This window comes from Narcine bancroftii, chromosome 8 (genome assembly GCF_036971445.1).
Source record: "Narcine bancroftii isolate sNarBan1 chromosome 8, sNarBan1.hap1, whole genome shotgun sequence".
Classification (NCBI taxonomy): Eukaryota; Metazoa; Chordata; class Chondrichthyes; order Torpediniformes; family Narcinidae; genus Narcine; species Narcine bancroftii.
In genome coordinates, this window is record NC_091476.1 from 155,427,116 (window position 1) to 155,450,748 (window position 23,633).

Consider the following 23,633-nt stretch of genomic DNA (forward strand, 5'->3'; position numbering starts at 1 on the left):
GGTAAACTGAATTTTTGCAATACTTTGAACAAGTAATTCCATTCTACTCTGTCGAAGGCCTTCTCTGCGTCTAAAGCAACTGCTACTGCCGGTGCTTTATTTCCTTCTACTGCATGAATTAAGTTAATAAATTTACAAATATTGTCTGTTGTGCGTCTTTTTTTGATAAATCCAGTTTGGTCTAAATTTACCATTTTCGGTACCTGTTCTGCTAATCTGTTCGCTAATAGTTTAGCTATTATCTTATAATCTGTGTTTAGCAAAGATATTGGTCTATATGACGCTGGTGAGAGTGGATCTTTCCCTTGTTTTAGTATCACTGTAATTATTGCTGTTTTACATGAATCTGGTAAGTTTTGTGTCTCATCAATCTGGTTGATTACATCCAGGAGGGGCGGTATTATTAGGTCTTTAAATGTTTTGTAGAATTCTATTGGGAGTCCATCCTCTCCTGGTGTCTTATTATTTGGTAAATTTTTTATTATCTGTTGTATTTCTACTGTTCCAAATGGTTCTGTTAATTTATTTTGTTCCTCTATTTGTAGTTTTGGTAGTTCAATTTTAGTCAAAAATTCATCTATTTTCCCTTCTTTCCCTTCGTTTTCGGTTCGGTATAATTGTTCATAGAATTCTCTGAAGTTTTCCTTAATTTCTTTTGGATTATATGTAATTTGTTTGTCTTTTTTCCTTGTTGCCAATACCGTTTTCTTAGTTTGCTCTGTCTTAAGCTGCCATGCTAGGATTTTGTGTGTTTTTTCCCCTAGTTCATAATATTTCTGTTTTGTCTTCATTATATTCTTCTCCACCTTATATGTTTGTAATGTTTCATATTTTATTTTTTTATCCGCCAATTCTCTTCTTTTGGTTGTATCTTCCTTTATTGCTAATTTTTTTTCTATGTTTATTATTTCCCTTTCCAACTGCTCTGTTTCCTGATTATAGTCCTTCTTCATCTTGGTTGCATAACTTATTATTTGCCCTCTAATGAATGCTTTCATTGCGTCCCATAGTATAAACTTATCTTCCACTGATTCCGTATTTACTTCAAAGTACATTTTTAATTGTTTTTCAATAAATTCTCTAAAATCCTGTCTTTTAAGTAGCATGGGGTTTAATCTCCATCTATACATTCTTGGAGGGATGTCTTCTAGCTCTATTGCCAATAACAGGGGTGAGTGGTCCGATAATAGTCTAGCTTTATATTCCGTTTTCCTAACTCTCCCTTGTATGTGGGCTGATAACAGGAATAGGTCTATCCTTGAGTATGTTTTATGTCTAGTCGAGTAGTATGAGTATTCCTTTTCTTTTGGGTTTTGTTTCCTCCATATGTCCACAAGTTTCATTTCTTGCATTGATTTAATTATAAATTTGGTTACTTTGTTCTTCCTGTTAATTTTTTTCCCCGTTTTATCCATATTTGGATCCAAATTCAGATTGAAATCCCCTCCTATTAGTATGTTCCCTTGCGTATTAGCTACCTTCAAAAAGATATCTTGCATAAACTTTTGATCTTCTTCGTTAGGTGAATATATATTAAGTAGATTCCAAAGCTCTGAATATATCTGACATTTTATCATAACATATCTCCCTGCTGGATCTATTATTTCCTCTTCTATTTTAAATGGCACATTTTTGCTAATTAATATAGCCACTCCTCTTGCTTTTGAATTATACGATGCTGCTGTTACATGTCCTACCCAATCTCTCTTTAATTTCTTGTGCTCCAATTCAGTTAAATGTGTTTCTTGGACAAATGCTATATCTATTTTTTCCTTTTTCAGTAAATTTAGTAGTTTCTTCCTTTTAATTTGGTTATGTATTCCATTAATATTTAGAGTCATATAGTTCAGCGTAGCCATTTTATATTTTGTTTATCTTCTCTTTCCGTTTTTCCATCATTACCTTTCCTCCTTTTCCATTTCTGTTTTCTTATTTTCAACTCTTTACCAGACAACATTCCTACAACATCCAACATTTTCCTTATTCTCCTATTTCTATCTTCTTTATCCCCAATCTCCCCTTCCCCTCCTGAGTTGCCCTTTATCCCTTGTCGGACAACCACATCTCCCCTCTCCATTTGGATTTGCGAATCCACTCGCAAGCGTCAACTGATTTTGCAGTGACCGCTCTTTTCCCCCCACCCAGCCCCCCCCAGAAAAGATTTCGTTTTTTATATGTCACAAAGGTCACTCTTTTAGTTCCCTCCTTATTCTCTCTATTCCATTACCTTCCCTTATTAATTCTTGTCTATACTTTCTATGTTTTCCTCTAATTACAGATACTTTCACATATGCCCGTTGTCTCTATTCACTCTTATACCTCTTTACCCGCATACATATCAATCGTGGTCATTTTTACCCTCCTTACCCGTCTTCATCCCTCAGTCTATTTTTGTCTTTACCCACATACATATCAATCGTGATAATTTTTGCTCTCATTACCCGTCTTCATCCCTCAGTCTATTTTTGTAATTGTTCTGCAAATTTTCGTGCTTCTTCTGGATCCGAGAATAGTCTGTTTTGTTGTCCTGGAATAAATATTTTCAATACCGCAGGATGCTTCAGTGTAAATTTATATCCTTTCTTCCATAAAATCGCTTTTGCTGCATTGAACTCTTTTCTCTTCTTTAGGAGTTCAAAGCTTATATCTGGATAAATGAAGATTTTTTGCCCTTTATACTCCAGTGGTTTGTTGCCCTCTCTTACTTTTTCCATTGTCTTCTCCAGCACCTTTTCTCTTGTAGTATATCTTAGGAATTTTACTACAATAGATCTTGGTTTTTGTTGTGGTTGTGGTTTAGGGGCCAATGCTCTATGTGCCCTTTCTATTTCCATTTCTTGCTGTAGTTCTGGACATCCTAGGGCCTTAGGGATCCATTCTTTTATAAACTCCCTCATATTCTTGCCTTCTACATCTTCCTTAAGGCCCACTATCTTTATGTTATTTCTTCTGTTATAATTTTCCATTATATCTATTTTTTGGGCTAGTAATTCTTGTGTCTCTTTAGTTTTTTTATTAGATTCCTCCAATTTCTTTTTTAAGTCTTCTACCTCCATTTCTGCTGCTATTGCCCGTTCTTCCATCTTGTCCATTTTTTTCCCCATTTCTGTTAAGGTCATATCCATTTTATTTATTTTCTTTTCTGTGTTGTTTATTCTTCTTCTTAAATCATTGAATTCCTGTGTTTGCCATTCTTTAAATGACTCCATGTATCCTCTAACAAGAGCAAGTACCTCCTTTACCTTGCCTATCTTTTCTTCTTCTATTTCCCTGTACTCTTCCTCTTCCTCTTCTTCTTCCTCTAGGTTGACCATCTGTTGTTTCTTTGCTGCCCTTTCCTCCTCTTCTTTCTTGTTTCCATTGTCTTCTGTGGTGTCTTCTTGCTGCAGGTGTTCTGCAGCTGTCGTTGCCGGCTGTGGAGATCGACTCCCCAGCTGGTCCCCCCTCCCGTCGGTGTGTTTTTTTGTATGCGCATCGCGCATGCGCGAGGAGTCGCGCATGCGCGGTTGCGCACTTTTACTCGGCTCTGTGAGCCATTGTTGTAGTTCTCTTTCTACCGACCTGAGGTAGTGGGGTCTTCTCTCCACAGCGGGCCTCTTCGGACAGGTAAGGCCTTCACCTTTTTCCTCCGTTGTCTTCTCTTCCTCTCTTCTTTCCGTTGATTTTGATTTTTCTCCTTTTGTCTCCATCTTCTTTCCACCTTTATATTCACTTTTCTTTAACTTGTATTTCTGTGCCTTTGTATTTTCTCTCGTTTTTCCCGACTTTTCTGGAGAGGGCTGGAGTTCACCGTCCGGCCACTACTCCATCACGTGACTCCTCCCCAACCTTTTCTCCTTTTTAAGGTTAGTCTTAAAAGCTGCACCTTGGCTCAAGTTTTTGTCTCATCATTTCCTATTTTTAATCCTCGATTATTCCAGTTTAAAGTCTCTTTCACTTTCGCTGCCATCATTAGGCAGGTGGTATTTTCTGGTTGAGCATTCAAGAAAAACAAAGCAATTACATTATTCCTGTCCAATGCTTATGAATAGCTTCATCAGTTTCTTGTCCTATGAAAAAATTATGCCACTCGGTTTTTCATTTTTTTTTACTCTTGGGTTTTGCTCTTGTGCCAGTCTCAAAGTTTGCTCTCCATATTCTGCCTCATATTAAATCTTCTCATTCCTTATCTGCACTGGATTCTTGTCCCTCCAGATCCCAAATGTAAAAATTTTTGCCTTTATCCTGATTCTAGCTGTGAAGCTGCTATCTACTTCAGCTTTGTGGCCTCCTCTTACACTATCTGATCTTCTGTCTTGTGCCTCCACATTATATATCATCTTTAAAATATCTATTTTATTTCCATTAGATAAACAGCAGCTAATGAATCATTTCAAGTTAATGAATCATTCACCTGCATGCCACAACATTTAAAACACTGGCCAAGAAATTGAATTGTACCTTGACATGGAGCTGTATAATGAGGTGTTGTGGGTTGTTCCAATTTTGTGCAATGCTCTTGGCAGTGATATTTTGTGTCAAATTGCCCAAAGCATCGTGTGAGGAAACTTGCACAAAGAGTTTTCCTCCAAGATTATCTGATGTTGTGGATAAAGGAAATCTTGGATATGTCATTGGATGTGTGGTGCAAAGGAAAGAGGAACGTGATCAGGAAAACACCTGGAAGAGAATAGGATGTCTGGGAGTGTGGGATGGGAATTGGGAATATTCATGCAGGATCCAGTGGTCAGTGAGCAGAGAAGGTAGAACACTGAGGAGTGTGGATGAACAAAGGGATCTGGGAATACAGGTATATCATTCCCTGAAAATGGTGTCACAAGTAGATAGGGTTGTAAAGAAATTTTTTGACATCTTGACCTTCATAAATCAAAGTATTGAGTACCAGAGTTGAGATGTTGTGAGGCCAGATTTGGAGTATAGTGTGCAGTTCTGGATGCCACACTGCAGGAAGGATATCAGTAAGATTGAAAGAGTGCAGAGAAGATTTTCTAGGATGTTGCCAGATCTTCAGGAGTTGAGTTACAGGGAAAGATTAAACAATTTAAGATTTTATTCCTTGGAGTGTAAAAGAATGAGGGGAGATTTGATAGAGGTTTACAAAATTGAGTGGTATAGATAGAGTAAATGCAAGTAGGTTCTTTCCACTTAGATTAGGAGAGATAAATACACGAGGACATGGCGTTAGTGTGAAAAGGGAAAGGTTTAGGGGGAACCACTCAGTGATGGGAGTGTGAAACAAGCTCTCATCTGACATGGTAAATGCGGACTTGCTCTTAAGTTTTAAGAATAAATTGAATAGTTAAGTGGATAGGAGAGGACTGGATGGTTATAGAATGGGTGCAGGTCAGTGGGACTAGCAGAATGACGTTTCAGCACAGACTTGAATGGCGTTCTATGCTTCCATGATTAGAGTTGGGAGGGAGGGCCTGAAAAATCAATGACACAGAAACTTGATGGTAGGAATGAGTGTGACTACCTGGTAAGATGGTTTAAAGGAGATGGACTTTGGGCTCTGAAGCAAGGAGAGGCAGGCACTTTGGAAAACACCAAAGCAAACTTCATTCCTGTGGTGAAAACTTGCTTTTGTTTGTGAAGTCTATGCTTTTTAGGCATTATCTTTGTTATGCATTTCACATGAATAATGTCAAAGCCACTGTTGCTTGCCATTTAAAGTTGATGTGACTATTCCATTCCTAGTGACCTCATAAGCATGTAATGTGTTTGCAAGCGATGCATCTAAATTCTAAAAATGTGGTAGCAACATATGCAATTATGTAAAAAAAAAAATCCTTGGCACTAAATGTTACATTACCAATTTATTTTCTGGTCCATTGTTCCATTTCAAGTTGGCTAATTTATTCAAAGATAATCTCAACTGTCTCATCCTTGACAGTCCATTGACAAGCAAGCTTCCTTGATGCTCCATTTTAGGGCATCAACATCAATCCATCAGATTTTGCTTTACCTGATGAGAATAACTATTATAACATAGAGGCCCACATATTAACTGCATTCTGTGCCAACAGTTATCAGATTTGGATGGAGAGACACGGAGTATGGTAGAGAAAATGATGTATGACCAACGCCAGAAAGCCATGGGACTACCCACTTCTGAGGAGCAAAAAAAACAAGACATGTTGAAAAAGTTAGTACTCCTTTGCCACTAATGTAAGCTGTAATATTTGTTAATGATCCACTGTTTTGTCTGAGATAAACAGTCTATAACTTGCAGTTGTCAAGGGGAATAGATTCAGAATTAATGAAACTATTGTTAATTGGGAAGGTTGGGAGGGGTGCGGTCTGGTGGGCATTTCAGTCAAATCCAGAATCAGTGTTTTTGAATGCGTTCTGAGTTACCTGGTGTTAGGTCTGCTTTGTTCATGAATGAGTGAGACAAACACCAGACTGAGTCGAAATCAGGGTTCTTTGTTCTTTATTACCGGATTGTAACACTTGCGACTAACAATGTTAGTCGGAGAATGCATTCTGCCGTTATCAGCAAAATGGTGATTTTTTATACCCTTGGATACGTGCTTAGAACATCATCATATCATTACTTGTCCAATGACTAAAACTGTTGCTATCCTTTCCCTGCTAGCTTCCTGCCTCTCAATCCATCAATGTCTCTCTTATCTTGTAAGTACAAGGATGCATTCACATCTTGTTACAGCCCTGCACAGGGTAACTCCTTACACATTCCCATCTCATGATGTTTTACCTTACACTGGTGACAAGGTTTATGATCTAGCAAAGCCAATGAATACCCATATTTCCCTTCCCATTGGAGGCCCTAATAAGGACTAATATTGTAACTGATGAATTGCAAGTAGCTGAACCAAAAAGTTGAGAAAAGGAATTATAAAATTTGAACCTCAAAACATGTTCTATCCAGTGTTTGCAGCAAAACAACTGCACATCCTGGAAGATGGAAACAAAATTGTTGGAAACATTCAAGACATGAGGCAGGATCAGTGGGGGAGAATAGTTAATATTTCAAGCTGGGATCCTTCATCAGAAGTGGAGACCTAGAAAACAAGCAAATTTTAAGCTGCAGAGATGCAGGGGGTAAAGAGAATAGAGGGAACATTTGTGGTGGGGTCAAATCAAAGTTGTCAGGGTAACAATTAATTAACAATCCATCAGTAAAAACTGCATGCAAGTGATGGTAAAGAAATTGAAACTGAAAAGACCAGCAATGTCTGTATGAGAGGAAAAAAGTGGTTGCCTGAAATTATTAAATTCATTAAGTCCCAGGACTATTAAGTAACAAGCTGAAGATGAGATATGGATTTTTGAAAATTGCACTGTACATTAACAGGCCAATATAAGAGAGATCCATTTGGGAGAGAGAAAAAGAACTGAATTGACAGGTGACTGGAAACCAGATGGACTTGAGAGGTGTTCAATGGAGGAATCACCAAATCTGCATTTTGTGTCTCTTCTATGGATATGATCATGGGTGCCTCAGATGCAAAAGGAAAACGAATGCAAAGAAATACAAATATGCTCTTTCACATGGAAGGACTACTTGGATCCCAGGATGGTAGAAAGGGAAGAAGTAAAAGGATAGTTGTTGCATCACCTAAGATCACATGGAATTGAACCGGGATCCGAGGAGTGCTTGTTGGCGGTGGATCCGAGGAGTGCTTGGTGGCGGTGGATCCGAGGAGTGCTTGGTGGCGGTGGATCCGAGGAGTGCTTGGTGGCGGTGGATCCGAGGAGTGCTTGGTGGCGGTGGATCCGAGGAGTGCTTGGTGGCGGTGGATCCGAGGAGTGCTTGGTGGCGGTGGATCCGAGGAGTGCTTGGTGGCGGTGGATCCGAGGAGTGCTTGGTGGCGGTGGATCCGAGGAGTGCTTGGTGGCGGTGGATCCGAGGTGTGCTTGGTGGCGGTGGATCCGAGGAGTGCTTGGTGGCGGTGGATCCGAGGAGTGCTTGGTGGCGGTGGATCCGAGGAGTGCTTGGTGGCGGTGGATCCGAGGAGTGCTTGGTGGCGGTGGATCCGAGGAGTGCTTGGTGGCGGTGGATCCGAGGAGTGCTTGGTGGCGGTGGATCCGAGGAGTGCTTGGTGGCGGTGGATCCGAGGAGTGCTTGGTGGCGGTGGATCCGAGGAGTGCTTGGTGGCGGTGGATCCGAGGAGTGCTTGGTGGCGGTGGATCCGAGGAGTGCTTGGTGGCGGTGGATCCGAGGAGTGCTTGGTGGCGGTGGATCCGAGGAGTGCTTGGTGGCGGTGGATCCGAGGAGTGCTTGGTGGCGGTGGATCCGAGGAGTGCTTGGTGGCGGTGGATCCGAGGAGTGCTTGGTGGCGGTGGATCCGAGGAGTGCTTGGTGGCGGTGGATCCGAGGAGTGCTTGGTGGCGGTGGATCCGAGGAGTGCTTGGTGGCGGTGGATCCGAGGAGTGCTTGGTGGCGGTGGATCCGAGGAGTGCTTGGTGGCGGTGGATCCGAGGAGTGCTTGGTGGCGGTGGATCCGAGGAGTGCTTGGTGGCGGTGGATCCGAGGAGTGCTTGGTGGCGGTGGATCCGAGGAGTGCTTGGTGGCGGTGGATCCGAGGAGTGCTTGGTGGCGGTGGATCCGAGGAGTGCTTGGTGGCGGTGGATCCGAGGAGTGCTTGGTGGCGGTGGATCCGAGGAGTGCTTGGTGGCGGTGGATCCGAGGAGTGCTTGGTGGCGGTGGATCCGAGGAGTGCTTGGTGGCGGTGGATCCGAGGAGTGCTTGGTGGCGGTGGATCCGAGGAGTGCTTGGTGGCGGTGGATCCGAGGAGTGCTTGGTGGCGGTGGATCCGAGGAGTGCTTGGTGGCGGTGGATCCGAGGAGTGCTTGGTGGCGGTGGATCCGAGGAGTGCTTGGTGGCGGTGGATCCGAGGAGTGCTTGGTGGCGGTGGATCCGAGGAGTGCTTGGTGGCGGTGGATCCGAGGAGTGCTTGGTGGCGGTGGATCCGAGGAGTGCTTGGTGGCGGTGGATCCGAGGAGTGCTTGGTGGCGGTGGATCCGAGGAGTGCTTGGTGGCGGTGGATCCGAGGAGTGCTTGGTGGCGGTGGATCCGAGGAGTGCTTGGTGGCGGTGGATCCGAGGAGTGCTTGGTGGCGGTGGATCCGAGGAGTGCTTGGTGGCGGTGGATCCGAGGAGTGCTTGGTGGCGGTGGATCCGAGGAGTGCTTGGTGGCGGTGGATCCGAGGAGTGCTTGGTGGCGGTGGATCCGAGGAGTGCTTGGTGGCGGTGGATCCGAGGAGTGCTTGGTGGCGGTGGATCCGAGGAGTGCTTGGTGGCGGTGGATCCGAGGAGTGCTTGGTGGCGGTGGATCCGAGGAGTGCTTGGTGGCGGTGGATCCGAGGAGTGCTTGGTGGCGGTGGATCCGAGGAGTGCTTGGTGGCGGTGGATCCGAGGAGTGCTTGGTGGCGGTGGATCCGAGGAGTGCTTGGTGGCGGTGGATCCGAGGAGTGCTTGGTGGCGGTGGATCCGAGGAGTGCTTGGTGGCGGTGGATCCGAGGAGTGCTTGGTGGCGGTGGATCCGAGGAGTGCTTGGTGGCGGTGGATCCGAGGAGTGCTTGGTGGCGGTGGATCCGAGGAGTGCTTGGTGGCGGTGGATCCGAGGAGTGCTTGGTGGCGGTGGATCCGAGGAGTGCTTGGTGGCGGTGGATCCGAGGAGTGCTTGGTGGCGGTGGATCCGAGGAGTGCTTGGTGGCGGTGGATCCGAGGAGTGCTTGGTGGCGGTGGATCCGAGGAGTGCTTGGTGGCGGTGGATCCGAGGAGTGCTTGGTGGCGGTGGATCCGAGGAGTGCTTGGTGGCGGTGGATCCGAGGAGTGCTTGGTGGCGGTGGATCCGAGGAGTGCTTGGTGGCGGTGGATCCGAGGAGTGCTTGGTGGCGGTGGATCCGAGGAGTGCTTGGTGGCGGTGGATCCGAGGAGTGCTTGGTGGCGGTGGATCCGAGGAGTGCTTGGTGGCGGTGGATCCGAGGAGTGCTTGGTGGCGGTGGATCCGAGGAGTGCTTGGTGGCGGTGGATCCGAGGAGTGCTTGGTGGCGGTGGATCCGAGGAGTGCTTGGTGGCGGTGGATCCGAGGAGTGCTTGGTGGCGGTGGATCCGAGGAGTGCTTGGTGGCGGTGGATCCGAGGAGTGCTTGGTGGCGGTGGATCCGAGGAGTGCTTGGTGGCGGTGGATCCGAGGAGTGCTTGGTGGCGGTGGATCCGAGGAGTGCTTGGTGGCGGTGGATCCGAGGAGTGCTTGGTGGCGGTGGATCCGAGGAGTGCTTGGTGGCGGTGGATCCGAGGAGTGCTTGGTGGCGGTGGATCCGAGGAGTGCTTGGTGGCGGTGGATCCGAGGAGTGCTTGGTGGCGGTGGATCCGAGGAGTGCTTGGTGGCGGTGGATCCGAGGAGTGCTTGGTGGCGGTGGATCCGAGGAGTGCTTGGTGGCGGTGGATCCGAGGAGTGCTTGGTGGCGGTGGATCCGAGGAGTGCTTGGTGGCGGTGGATCCGAGGAGTGCTTGGTGGCGGTGGATCCGAGGAGTGCTTGGTGGCGGTGGATCCGAGGAGTGCTTGGTGGCGGTGGATCCGAGGAGTGCTTGGTGGCGGTGGATCCGAGGAGTGCTTGGTGGCGGTGGATCCGAGGAGTGCTTGGTGGCGGTGGATCCGAGGAGTGCTTGGTGGCGGTGGATCCGAGGAGTGCTTGGTGGCGGTGGATCCGAGGAGTGCTTGGTGGCGGTGGATCCGAGGAGTGCTTGGTGGCGGTGGATCCGAGGAGTGCTTGGTGGCGGTGGATCCGAGGAGTGCTTGGTGGCGGTGGATCCGAGGAGTGCTTGGTGGCGGTGGATCCGAGGAGTGCTTGGTGGCGGTGGATCCGAGGAGTGCTTGGTGGCGGTGGATCCGAGGAGTGCTTGGTGGCGGTGGATCCGAGGAGTGCTTGGTGGCGGTGGATCCGAGGAGTGCTTGGTGGCGGTGGATCCGAGGAGTGCTTGGTGGCGGTGGATCCGAGGAGTGCTTGGTGGCGGTGGATCCGAGGAGTGCTTGGTGGCGGTGGATCCGAGGAGTGCTTGGTGGCGGTGGATCCGAGGAGTGCTTGGTGGCGGTGGATCCGAGGAGTGCTTGGTGGCGGTGGATCCGAGGAGTGCTTGGTGGCGGTGGAAGAATGAATCATGGAATTATGAGGCTACGGTCTTTGGAATGATGCAAGGGGAGAAGATGCAACTAGTGGCGGAATCCATTGAAAGTCGCAACAAATTATGGATGATGATGTGTTGAATGTGAAGGCTAATGCGTGAAAGGACTGGAAAAATAACCAATCCTGTGTTTAGCTGGGAGGAGAGTGGATAAGAGCAACAAAATTGGAAATAGTGTGTTTCTTCTAATTGCTTTAATTTTGTCTATCTTGACTGCAACTGCGTTACAATTTTGAAGGTCGTCTTTGCAATTTAGACGGGACTCAATGATAACTATTGAAGTATTTTGATGAGTTAAATGCAGTTAACCCTGCCAGTACATTGCCATGTCCTTCTCTTTGTTTATAACTGTTTGAAGTTATTTAGGGTAATGGTATACGGTGATATTATCCAGGTGTTTCATGGATATGTGTCTAAAGAATCAGAATTCAATGGATCATTTATCCACCAGTGCCCATGGATTCCCACCACATGCATGAGAATGTGTGAGATAATACATCTCTTCCAGAACTTGGTTGTTTCTTACTCAGGTCAATATGCATGTTGTAATGTGCTATTTTTCAGATCATTGTGCCCCTCTCATGATGAAATATTAACAAAACTATGAGCTGTAACCTTTGGCGGTATGGAACGGTGCTGCAATAGCAGAATAGATCCACCAATAGGGCACTTGAATTTGTCTCCAAACCAAGTAGATCAGATTGAGCTCAGAAATGGGACAAAAATCTTTCTTAATTTGGTACTGTAAAAAGCATAGGCAATATTAAGACAGAAACTGAAAATGCTGGAGAAACATAGCAAAGACAATATGCAGGAAGGAAAAAGCAGGGTCAGTGTTTCATTTTTGGGGCTTTTTATTCAAACACGTACACACAGATGAAAACATTAGTTGTCTGGATCTTCCAAATTCAGGCTTCCTTTCCATAGAACAAGCACCAAGTAATGGTCACAGTGCCCTCCCTACCTGTCCCCAATTCCTGTTGCAAGCCACAGCTGTTGCATGTAGCTTTAATGTGTTTGGCTTCTGTCTTTAATTTCACCTTTGGAATTCAAAGCGTGATTTTTGAGGCTGCTCAGATTTTGTATCCGTGCATTTGCTAATTACCCTGAGTGGGAAGGATTTGTGTGTTTCTTTTGCAAAGCTTTTAAATTCTCCTGTTTTGAAATGTAGTCATCTCGTTTGCAAATCGCTTTATTTCTTCTCACCTGGATGCATTTCTGCTCTTCTTTATTCCATTATTTAATGATTTTCATCTGCAATTCTATAGCGAAAGCAATGCACACACACAAGCTGCTGAGATTTTTATAGCTTTTGATCCATTCTTTAAAAAAAAATATTTTTCACACTATGAACCATACTAACCAAAATACACACAAACATTTCCCTCTTGACTATACATAGTCATTTTCTCCCCTTTTCCCCCCTCCCTTCCCTCCCTCCTTCACCCACCCCTCCCCACCCACTCAACGTTCAACCTATATGATACATTAAACCCATTAAACAATGTCATCACACAATGAAAATAAACAAGAAAATTTTGTCATCTACTTTTACATACTGGGTCAATTCATTTAGTCTTCTCCTTCTGTCATTTTAGGCGGTGGAGGTCCGTGGTAGGACTTCTCTGTTGTGCTCCATGTACGGTTCCCAAATTTGTTCTAATACTGTGATGTTATTTCTTAAATTATATGTTATTTTTTCCAATGGAATACATTTATTCATTTCTATGTACCATTGCTGTATTCTCAGGCTATCTTCTGATTTCCAGGTTGACATAATACATTTTTTTGCTACAGCTAAGGCTATCATAATAAATCTTTTTTGTGCTCCATCCAAATTGAGGCCAAGTTCTTTACCTCTTATATTACTTAGAAGAAAGATCTCTGGATTTTTTGGTATGTTGCTTTTTGTGATTTTATTTAATACCTGGTTTAGATCTTCCCAAAACTTTTCCACTTTCTCACATGCCCAAATTGCATGTACTGTTGTTCCCGTTTCCTTCTTACAACAAAAACATCTTTCTGATATTGTTGGGTCCCATTTATTTAACTTTTGGGGCTTGGTGTATAGCCTGTGTAACCAATTATATTGTATCATGCGTAACCTTGTGTTTATTGCATTTCTCATTGTTCCAGAGCATAGCTTTTCCCATTTTTCATTTCTATGTACCATTGCTGTATTCTCAGGCTATCTTCTGATTTCCAGGTTGACGTAATACATTTTTTGCTACAGCTAAGGCTATCATAATAAATCTTTTTTGTGCTCCATCCAAATCGAGTCCAAGTTCTTTACTTCTTGTATTACTTAGAAGAAAGATCTCTGGATTTTTTGGTATGTGGCTTTTTGTGATTTTATTTAATACCTGGTTTAGATCTTCCCAAAACTTTTCCACTTTCTCACATGCCCAAATTGCATGTACTGTTGTTCCCGTTTCCTTCTTACAACAAAAACATCTTTCTGATATTGTTGGGTCCCATTTATTTAACTTTTGGGGCTTGGTGCATAGCCTGTGTAACCAATTATATTGTATCATGTGTAACTTTGTGTTTATTGTATTTCTCGTAGTTCTGGAGCATAGCTTTTCCCATGTTTCATTCTTTATCTTTGTTTAGATCTTGTTCCCATTTTTGTTTGGGTTTACAGCTTGTTTTATTGTTCTCTTTCTCTTGCAGTTTGATGTACATGTTTTTTATAAATCTTTTAATTATCATTGTGTCTGTAATCACATACTCAAAATTGCTTCCTTCTGGTAACCTCAGTCTGCTTCCTAATTTGTCCTTCAAGTAGGTTTTCAGTTGGTGCTATGCAAACATTGTACCGTGAGTTATACCATATTTGTCCTTCATTTGTTCAAAAGATAATAATTTATTTCCCAAAAAAAATTTTTCTATTCTTTTGATCCCTTTTCTCTCCCATTCTCTAAAGGAAAGGTTATCTATTGTGAAAGGGATTAGTAGATTTTGCATCAATATTAATTTTGGTTGTTGATAATTTGTTTTATTCCTTTCTGCGTGAATCTTCTTCCAAATGTTGAGCAGATGGTGCAGTACTGGTGAATTCCTAAGTTGCACCAGCTTTTCATCCCACTTATATAATATATATTCAGGTACCTTCTCCCCTATTTTATCTAGCTCTAATCTGGTCCAATCTGGTTTTTCCCTTGTTTGATTAAAAATCTGATGGATATCTTAATTGTGCTGCTCTATAATAATTCTTAAAGTTTGGTAGCTGTAAGCCCCCTTGTTTGTACCATTCTGTTAATTTATCTAGCACTATCCTCGGTTTCCCCCCTTTCCATAAGAATTTCCTTATTATTTTCTTTAGCTCCTTGAAGAATTTCTCTGTTGGGCGAATTGGTAATGATTGGAGTAGGTATTGTATCCTTGGGAAGATATTCATTTTAATCCAATTTACCCTTCCTATCAGTGTTAGTGGTAAGTCTTTCCAATGTTCTAAGTCATCTTGTAATTTCTTCATTAATGGCTGATAATTTAGTTTCTATAGATGGCCTAGATTATTATCTAGTTCTATACCTAGGTATCGAATTGCTTGTGTTTGCCATCTAAATGGTGATTCTTTGTGAAATCCGCATTATTCATTGCCATTGCTTCACTTTTATTTGCGTTGATCTTGTACACCGATACTTCTCCATATTCCTTCAATTTCTTATGTAATTTTATTGATATTTCTGGTTCTGTTAAGTATACTATGATGTCATCTGCAAATAGACTGATTGTATATTCCTTCTCTTTTATTTTTATCCCTTTTATTTTATTTTCTGTTCTTATCAGTTCTGCCAAAGGTTCTAAAGCTAAAGTGAACAGTGAGGGAAATAGAGGACATCCCTGCCTAGTTGATCTGCTTAATTTAAATTGGTTTGATATATATCCATTTACTGTCACCTTCGCCAATGGTCCCTTAATCCAATTAATATATTTCTCTGGTAGGTTGAACCTCTGTAGTACTTTGACAGAGTAGAATGGAATTATTTATTCAAAGGCTTTCTCTGCGTCTAAGGCAACTGCCACCGTTGGCGTCTTGTTTCCTTGTACTGCATGGATTAAGTTAATGAACTTACAGATATTGTCCGTTGTTCGTCTTTTCTTAATAAATCCAGTTTGATCAAGTTTTACTATTTTTGGTACACAGTCGGCCAATCTGTTTGCTAATAGTTTAGCTATTATCTTATAATCTGTGTTAAGTAGAGATATTGGACTATACGATGCTGGTGTTAGTGGATCTTTCCCCGTCTTTGGTATTACTGTAATTATTGCTGTTTTGCATGAATCTGGCATGTTTTGTGTTTCTTCATTCTAGTTCATTATTTCCAGGAGAGGAGGAATTAATAAGTCTTTAAATGTTTTATAGAATTCTATTGGGAGTCCATCCTCTCCCGGCGTTTTATTGTTTGGTAGTTTTTTTAATATATCCTGTATTTCCTCTATTTCAAATTATTTTAATTTATTTTGCTCCTCTTCTTGCAATTTCAGTAGTTCAATTTTAGCTAGAAACTCATCTATTTTGTCTTCTTTCCCTTCGTTCTCAGTTCGATAAAGTTGCTCATAGAATTCCTTGAAGTTTTCATTGATCTCCGTTGGGTTATATGTAATTTGTTTGTCCTTTTTCCTTGATGCCAATACCGTTCTTTTAGTTTGTTCTATCTTAAGCTGCCAAGCTAGTATTTTGTGCGGTTTTTTCTCTTAGCTCTTAATACTTCTGTTTTGTCTTCATTATGTTCTTCTCCACCTTGTATGTTTGTAGTGTTTCATATTTTATTTTTCTGTCTGCCAATTCTCTTTTTGTTGTATCTTCCCTTATTGCTAATTCTTTTTCTGTACTTGCTATTTCCCTTTCCAGCTGTTCTATTTCCCGATTGTAGTCCTTCTTCATCTTAGTTACATAACTTATTATCTGCCCTCTGATGAATGCTTTCATTACATCCCATAATATAAATTTATCTTTCACTGATTCCGTATTTATTTCAAAGTACATTTTAATTTGTTGCTCAATGAATTCTCCAAAATCCTGTCTTTTAAGTAGCATGGAGTTTAATCTTCATCTATACATTCTCGGTGGGATGTCCTCCAGCTCTATTGCTAAAAACAGGGGTGAGTGATCCGATCACAATCTAGCTTTATATTCCGTTTTCCTAACTCTCCCTTGGATGTGGGCTGACAAAAGGAGTATGTTTTATGTCTACCCGAATAATATGAGTATTCCTTCTATTTTGGGTGTTGTCTCTTCCATATATCCAAAAGTTGCATTTCCTGCATCAATTTAACCATAAATTTGGTTACCTTGTTCTTTCTGCTAGTCTTTTGTCCAGTTTTGTCCACCTTTGATTCCAAATTAAGGTTAAAGTCCCCTCCTATCAGTATATTCCCCTGCGTATCTGCAATCTTCAAAAAGATATCTTGCATAAATTTTTGATCCTCTTCATTAGGTGCATATACATTGAGCAAATTACAAAATTCTGAATATATCTGACACTTTATCATTGCATACCTCCCTGCTGGATCTATTATTTCCTCTTCTATTTTGATTGGTACATTTTTATTGATTAATATAGCTACTCCTCTGGCTTTTGAATTATATGATGCTGCCGTTACGTGCCCTACCCAGTCTCTCCTTAATTTCTTGTGTTCCACTTCCGTTAGATGTGTTTCCTGCACGAATGCTATATCAATTTTTTCTTTCTTCAGTAAATTTAACAGCCTCTTCCTTTTGATTTGGTTATGTATTCCGTTAATATTTATAGTCATATAGTTCAACAAGGCCATTTCGTACTTTGTTTACCTCTCATTTCCGGTTCCTCATCACCACCTTTCCTCCTTATCCATTTCTGGTTTTTTTAAACACACTGTAAGACAACACTTCTAAAACATAAAATATTTCCACTATTCCCACATCTAAAATTCCCTTAACCCCAAATGTTCCCCCCCACCCTCTCTGAGTTGTCCCTTGCCGGGCAACCACAACTCCCCTCTCCATTTGGATTGCGAACCTGCTCGCAAGCGTCAACTGATTTCACAGTGACTGTTATTCTCTCCCACCCAGCCCCCTCCAGAAAAGACTTTTATCTTCACATAAAACAAAGCTCCCCCTCTTAATTCCCTCCTTGCTTCCTTTCTTCCCCTTCTTAGTTCTTTCTTGTACATTATTTTTCTTCTTTATATGAAGTTTGTCGTCATTCTTGTTCTTGTTGCACCTCTTCATCTTTCTGTTTGTTTTGCAGGCGTTCTGCAAATTTTCGTACTTTCTCCAGATCCAAGAACAGTCTGCTTTGCTGCTCCGGGATAACTATTTTAAGCACCGCTGGATATCATAACATAAATTTATAGCCTTTCTTCCATAGGATTGATTTTGCTGCGTTAAACTCCTTCCTCTTCTTCAGGAGCTCAAAACTTGTGTCTGGGCAGAAAATTTTTTTTTGACCTTTTATCAAGAATTTTATTAGAATGGATCTTGGTTTTTGTTTTGGCTGTGGTTTTGGGACTAATGTTCTGTGTGCCCTTTCTATTTCCATTCCTTCCTGTATTTTTGGCATTCCTAGGACCCTGGGGATCCATTCTTTTATAAATTCTTTCATATCTTTGCCTTCTTCATCTTCCTTAAGGCCCATTATCTTTATATTGTTTCTCCTATTATAGTTTTCCATTATATCCTTCTTCTGAGCTAACAACTCCTGTGTTTCTTTAACTTTTTTATCAGATTCTTCCAATTTCATTTTTAAGTCGTCCATTTCCATTTCTACGGCTGTTTCTTGTTCTTTCATCTAGTCTACTCTTTTCCCCATTTCTGTCATGACCATCTCTAATCTACTCACTTTTTCTTCTGTACCTTTTATTCTTCTTTTTATTTCATTAATTCTCATGTCTGTCATTCTTTTACTACTTCCATATATTCTTCAAAAAATTTTCTATCTATGTACAGTCCATTTCCTTTGTCTTCTATTTCTCTATGCAGAGCTTGATGTTCTCCGTCCTCTTCCCCTGTGTCCACTCCAGGACCTGTGTCCTCTACCTCTCTTCCTTGTATCTGTGTCTCTTCTGACTTTCTTGTTGGGCTGTTTATCTCAGTTTGCTGGGTATTTTTTTTAATGATGTCTTGATGTTGGTCCTCTTCCTCTGGGCTGGTCATCTGCTGTGTCTCTGATTTACTTTTTTCATTCTCCTCCCTCCCATTCCCGCTATTTTCTATATCTTCCTGCTGGGAACCCTGCTGTCAGGTGTCTCAACTGTTCAAGGTGTGGAGTTCCACTCCACAGCTGGTCCCCCTTCCCGTCGGTGTTGTCTTTGTCGTGCGCTTCGCGCATGCGCGGTTGCGCACCTCTGTTTGGCTCCGTGAGCCATCCTTGTAGTCCTGCATTCGTGGGTTGCGATCCTTCGGGGTTTCCACTGACCTCAGGGAGTGGGCTCCTCTTTCCATGGCGGGTCTCTGCTTCTTCATACAAGTAAGGCCTTCACCTTTCTCTTCTGGCATCTTTCCTTCTTTTCTTCCCGATTTTGGCTTTTCTTTTTTTGGTGCCATTTCCTCCACACCTTTATTTTTTATTTGTTGTGGTTTGTGTGTCTGTGGCTTTGCTTTTTTACTTTTTTTACTTTTCTGGAGAGGGCTGGTATTCTCCTACCGGCCACTACTCCATCACGTGACTCCCTATCACTTTTGATCCATACTTAATGCATGTTTCAAAATTGTGGGTAAATTCCTGCCTGCTGTTTAGCTGATGTCACAAGTTAATCAGATGCCTCAAACTTTGAGTTCTGCTATGTGAATTGGTGTTATTTAAGGTGTGTGGTTTAAAAATCAGAACCTTGTAGGAATGTATTAGTTCCAAATCTGCTCCAGTATAAAAGTGAAAAATAGTTTTATAATGTCCAAAATCTATTTCCTAAACACTGCTGGGCACCGAGTCTTGAGAATTGTCTGGTGGGGGTGATTGTCTCATTGATGAGACTTGTAACATTTCCCGCAGATTTAAGTCGATGACAGAACATTAGGTCCACCTTGTAATTCGCCAATGTGCTGGAGAAACTCAAGGTATGTACCTTGATGAAGGGCTCAGGCCCAAAATGTTGGTTGTCCTTTACCTCCTGTGGATGCTCTGTGACTTGCTGAGTTTCTCCACCACATTGGTGTATTGCACTTGAGCCCAGCATCTACAGAGCCTGCAGAACTTCATTAGGTCCATCTTACTCTTTCATCCTTTTAGTGCAGCTGCAGAGTGTACAATATTCAAATGTTGGTTGTCTTTTTGACCAAGCTTTCAGTCTCCTAACTATGTCTGCTATTCGAAACAGTTCTGAAGATGTTTGAATTTTTGTGGCATCAGCCTTGTAAGATTTGATCTTCCTCTACTTCCCTGCAGGTTCATGGAGCAACACCCTGAAATGGATTTCTCCAAGGCCAAGTTCAGTTAAAAAAAAAATAACATGCCTGCCCTGGGGCTGAAGGGGATACTCAGACTATTGGAAGAGTTTCAGCAAAATGGCGATGTTATGAACATTACCTGGATCCCAAATTCATATACCGTTTGGGTTGTTCTTGGCATCTGCATTGGAGTCATCATACTGCATCGATCAACCCATACTTTGCATTTTCTGGCTGACCGCATGTCATTCTTCACACTTTTGTTTCATGTGTTATTTCCACAAACTCGCTACAAACTGGATTACTTTTTTACCTAACATACTGTTGATTGCACTTGTTTAATTGCTATTTTCTTTCATTAGGGATTTTTCTGACCATATTTCTGCATGAATGATGATTCCTTGCATCATTCTTGGGATGAGAGTTTAGTTGGGATTCTGTTGAAACACATTTTATAACAGAAACCACCCAGAAAATGCTTGATGGCCCTTTATTCCCATTGTGAGTTCAGATGAGAATCTGTATATGGATAACATTTGGCTACCAACATATTATGTAAACAAGCTGTAATAGAAACACTGTTCATTAACCATTGAGGATATTCAGTGAGTGCTATGCAAAACCCCACCTATAGATAAAGTGAAAGTGGCTGAACTTGGGTTCAGCTTTGTTTCTTGCTGTTGGCAGGATGCTCAGCTCAGTCATGTTTACATTGATGTGCATGCTGTGCATTTAATTTGCAAATTGTCTGGTTAACTGAACTGTTGCACATTTCCAGGTGAAGGGGGAAAGTGTTGTAACTATATGGGTTGTTAGTCTCCATTTCCTTGTCTGTGTTTCCAGCTCAGTTACAGGGTGGCTAGATAAGTTAATATCTTCATGGAGCATGTTATGTTTTAAAAATATTGATTTGCCTCAGTGCACTGGAACACAATGCTGAAATTCATTTCTCAATAAATCTAAGCTGCTGCCAGTTCTGTGGCAACAGTTCAATGGAAAAACAGTAACTTTAGCATGTTAGCAACTCAGCATTCCTATTTAACCATTAGACAGCTGGGAAAAGATGCTTTGTACAAAGAATGATGTGAAAATATCACATTAGAATGGAGCAGTGATTTTTACCTGTGTGAAAAAAAAAAAATCTGAGCAGGATACGGGTTGGGGAGTTTCAAACTGAATACAGTATATTGTAATGGAAGTGGAATGTAGCAGGTCTCCCAACCTTGAGACTTCAACAGTGACAAACAACTTTTAACATCCATCAAATATCTCATCATACTGGATTAAGACAATATGACAAACCCAACACAATTTATTGTATTGTCCTAATCTAGAATAATAAAGCATATTTTCCCTCCATAGTGGAGAATTTAGAGCAATTATTAAGGTTCAGATTTAGTTATTAATCTTCCTGCTTCCTTTTTCAGGTTTAGTATTGGAAAGCAGGAGTGAGTGTTCAGGCTTCAGACCATGATCTTAGGCTTTTGTGTCCAAGCTCATTAATTAGTTACTGTGACCTGACATGGCCACATTGTTTACATGGAGTTAGAAACCAGTACCCAGTTAACTGGCCATTCAGTCATGTTTTATAATGCAAAAGTAATTAACTAACACCAACTGATGTAAGTGTGAATAAAATCCTTCCATAATCAGCCAGTGAATATATTTCTCTTTCCCTCAATGAACACCTGACACCTCCTCCTTAATTCCTGCTTTGAGGATATTGTGATTAACCTCATTGCACAACACACAGATCACTACCCTACACCCAGTTAGCAAACATTGAATGAATCTTGGATCTAACAAAATTTATTTAGTTTGATTCTTTGCTCAAAGGATTTTTCTCCTTGCAATGTAGGGTGTGGAACACATTTCACTTCTTGCCAAGTGACAGATGGGAGGGAGTGTCTATTAATCCACATACCACTGAAATTTAAAGTGTATATGGAGGGGGATATAGGAGGTGCTTACAGCAAAACACTTGTAATTTACCATCCTATTGGGAGTTTCAATATTCAACATCTGGTTCATCTGCCTTTTTCCTGCGGCACTCAGCTCGTTAAGGTCCTGTTTCCAATGACTCGCATGATTTTTCACTGGAAAAAAAAGCTTTAATGGTATTGCTGAAACGTTTAAAAAAAAGTTTCTTGGTGTATTTAATTCCCAGAAAAGCACCACGATCCTAAGAAATTTTCAGTGTCCACTCTTCCTCAAGAGAATAAAAATTTCATGGGTATAATAAAGCAAAGGTCCGTCAGCAAATCTATTACTGTTGGTTGGATATAAAGCAGGAGTCTCAACGACTTACTGTCAGTGCAGTAAAAGCAGAATACCAAAGCCCACCCCACTAAGGCAATCATTGCTCACTGGCAAAAACATTTTGCATATCGCTTCAACTGTGATTCTGTCCTTGAGATAAATTCCCCCCCCCTCCCCTTTACTACCCTCCTGAAATACTGAATAGCTCATCCACCAACTGAAAATCAACGCTATCCCTGCTGCAGTTCTGAAACTCAATTGGTGCAGAGTTTCAATCACGAGGCCACAATCATCTACATCTGGGTAGAGGAGGGGTTCTGAAGGCACAAAGACAAATCTGACTGGTAAAGATAGATGGAGCTCCTGCTGTCTACAATGGGGAAAGTAATTGTCTGCCTCCTCTGTCTTGAATCCCTCCTCTCACTGGCTGAAGGGTTGTTTCCTGAATCACAAAGTGGATTCCATCTATGCAAGTGCATAGATGACCTCTGTCAAGCCTGATATTAACCAACAGGTCAACAACAGAACTAGCCTTGACCAGTATTTCACAAGGCTCTACGCTGGTCCAATTTTGATGGCATTCCTTCTCACAATAACAGAGCGAGATAGAGCTTTACAGCATGGTCTTTTATCCATTTGTATTACTACCAATAAGTACTTAATCAGATGCTTTGAATATTCAAATATACAGTATGTATAGTTTCCCACAGTCCCTGGCATCTGCTATTGCCTTAATCTACATGTGTGTACTGATCCATTCCCCAAAGTGCAGACAGCTTCTTTGAACACATCTCATGTTTTTGTATTGGTGGGGTGGGGGGCACTGACACCACAGTTTCAACCACCAAGTGCAGGAGGCCATGAAAGATACCTCATTCAGCCAGACCTGGTAATCCTCTGATCGTGCACTTCATCAACAATCTTGCTGCAGGCGAAAGCTATTTTGTAGAACTAAATAGGAAATTATTCAACGTGCAGACACTCCAGAACAAGGATTAGATTGTAAAGAGGCTCACATTTTTATCATTTACAGTTCAAACTGAAGTTCTATAGACTCGTGCTGAAGCAATACAAATGCACTTAATATTTGCAAAACAAAGGCACTCTTTTATCAACCATCCCCTGCTTTACCACACTGCTCCCTGTCCATTAATGTTCCAAGCAAGATTCTAGAAAGAGTGGTCATTTATCATACCTTGGAAGCCACGTCTCAGCAAACGCCAACATCATTGATGAAGTTCCCCATCATTTAATTGATAATGGACCATGCACAGAACTTGATTGACTATAGAAACAGCTAGTTATTGATCAAGTCTGCAAACCTGGAATAAAACTCAGTTAATATGCAGCATTGATTCCTGTCCTATATGCTAAGTCTTGGACCACCAAAAACGCACCTTGAAGCACAAAAAAGAATCTGCAGATGCCATCTCTGCCAAGTTATGTTCTCAGGAAGAATAAACTCAAAAAGGGCAACAATCCCACCGCCCCCCCCCCCCCCAAAGCCAATATCCTCACAGGAACTATTTTCCTGACTCCTTAGTTTGCTCATCCCTTCCCACCCTCACCTCCCCTTCCCCTGGCACCTTCCCTTGCAATCCTAGGAGGTGCAACACCTTTCACCATATTTCTCACCACTACCTCGGGAATTACATCGTCATTTTAGGTGAGGCAGAGTTTGACACAAACCTCTTCTAGTTTACTGCATTCAGTGCTTATGCTGTGGCCTCTACATTGGTGAGAAGAAGCATAGAGCAAGCAAGTGACCATTTTGCAGAACACCTGTGCTCAGTTTGGAGAAGCCTCTTTGATCTTCCGGAACTACCCTTCCCTTTCCCACACAAACTTGT

General features: G+C 42.1%; 1 protein-coding gene across 1 annotated transcript in view; it reads left to right on the forward strand.

Annotated features, from left to right (window-relative positions):
* Positions 1-21,176, forward strand: part of nudc (nudC nuclear distribution protein) — a 37,491-nt gene extending 16,315 nt beyond the window's left edge. Inside the window, exons 8-9 of the mRNA XM_069895505.1 lie at positions 6,027-6,145; positions 19,523-21,176. Of these exons, the coding sequence (XP_069751606.1) occupies positions 6,027-6,145; positions 19,523-19,574 (171 nt within the window). The 3' untranslated portion in view covers positions 19,575-21,176. The remainder of the gene's footprint in view (positions 1-6,026; positions 6,146-19,522) is intronic.
* Positions 21,177-23,633: the final 2,457 nt, after the last annotated feature.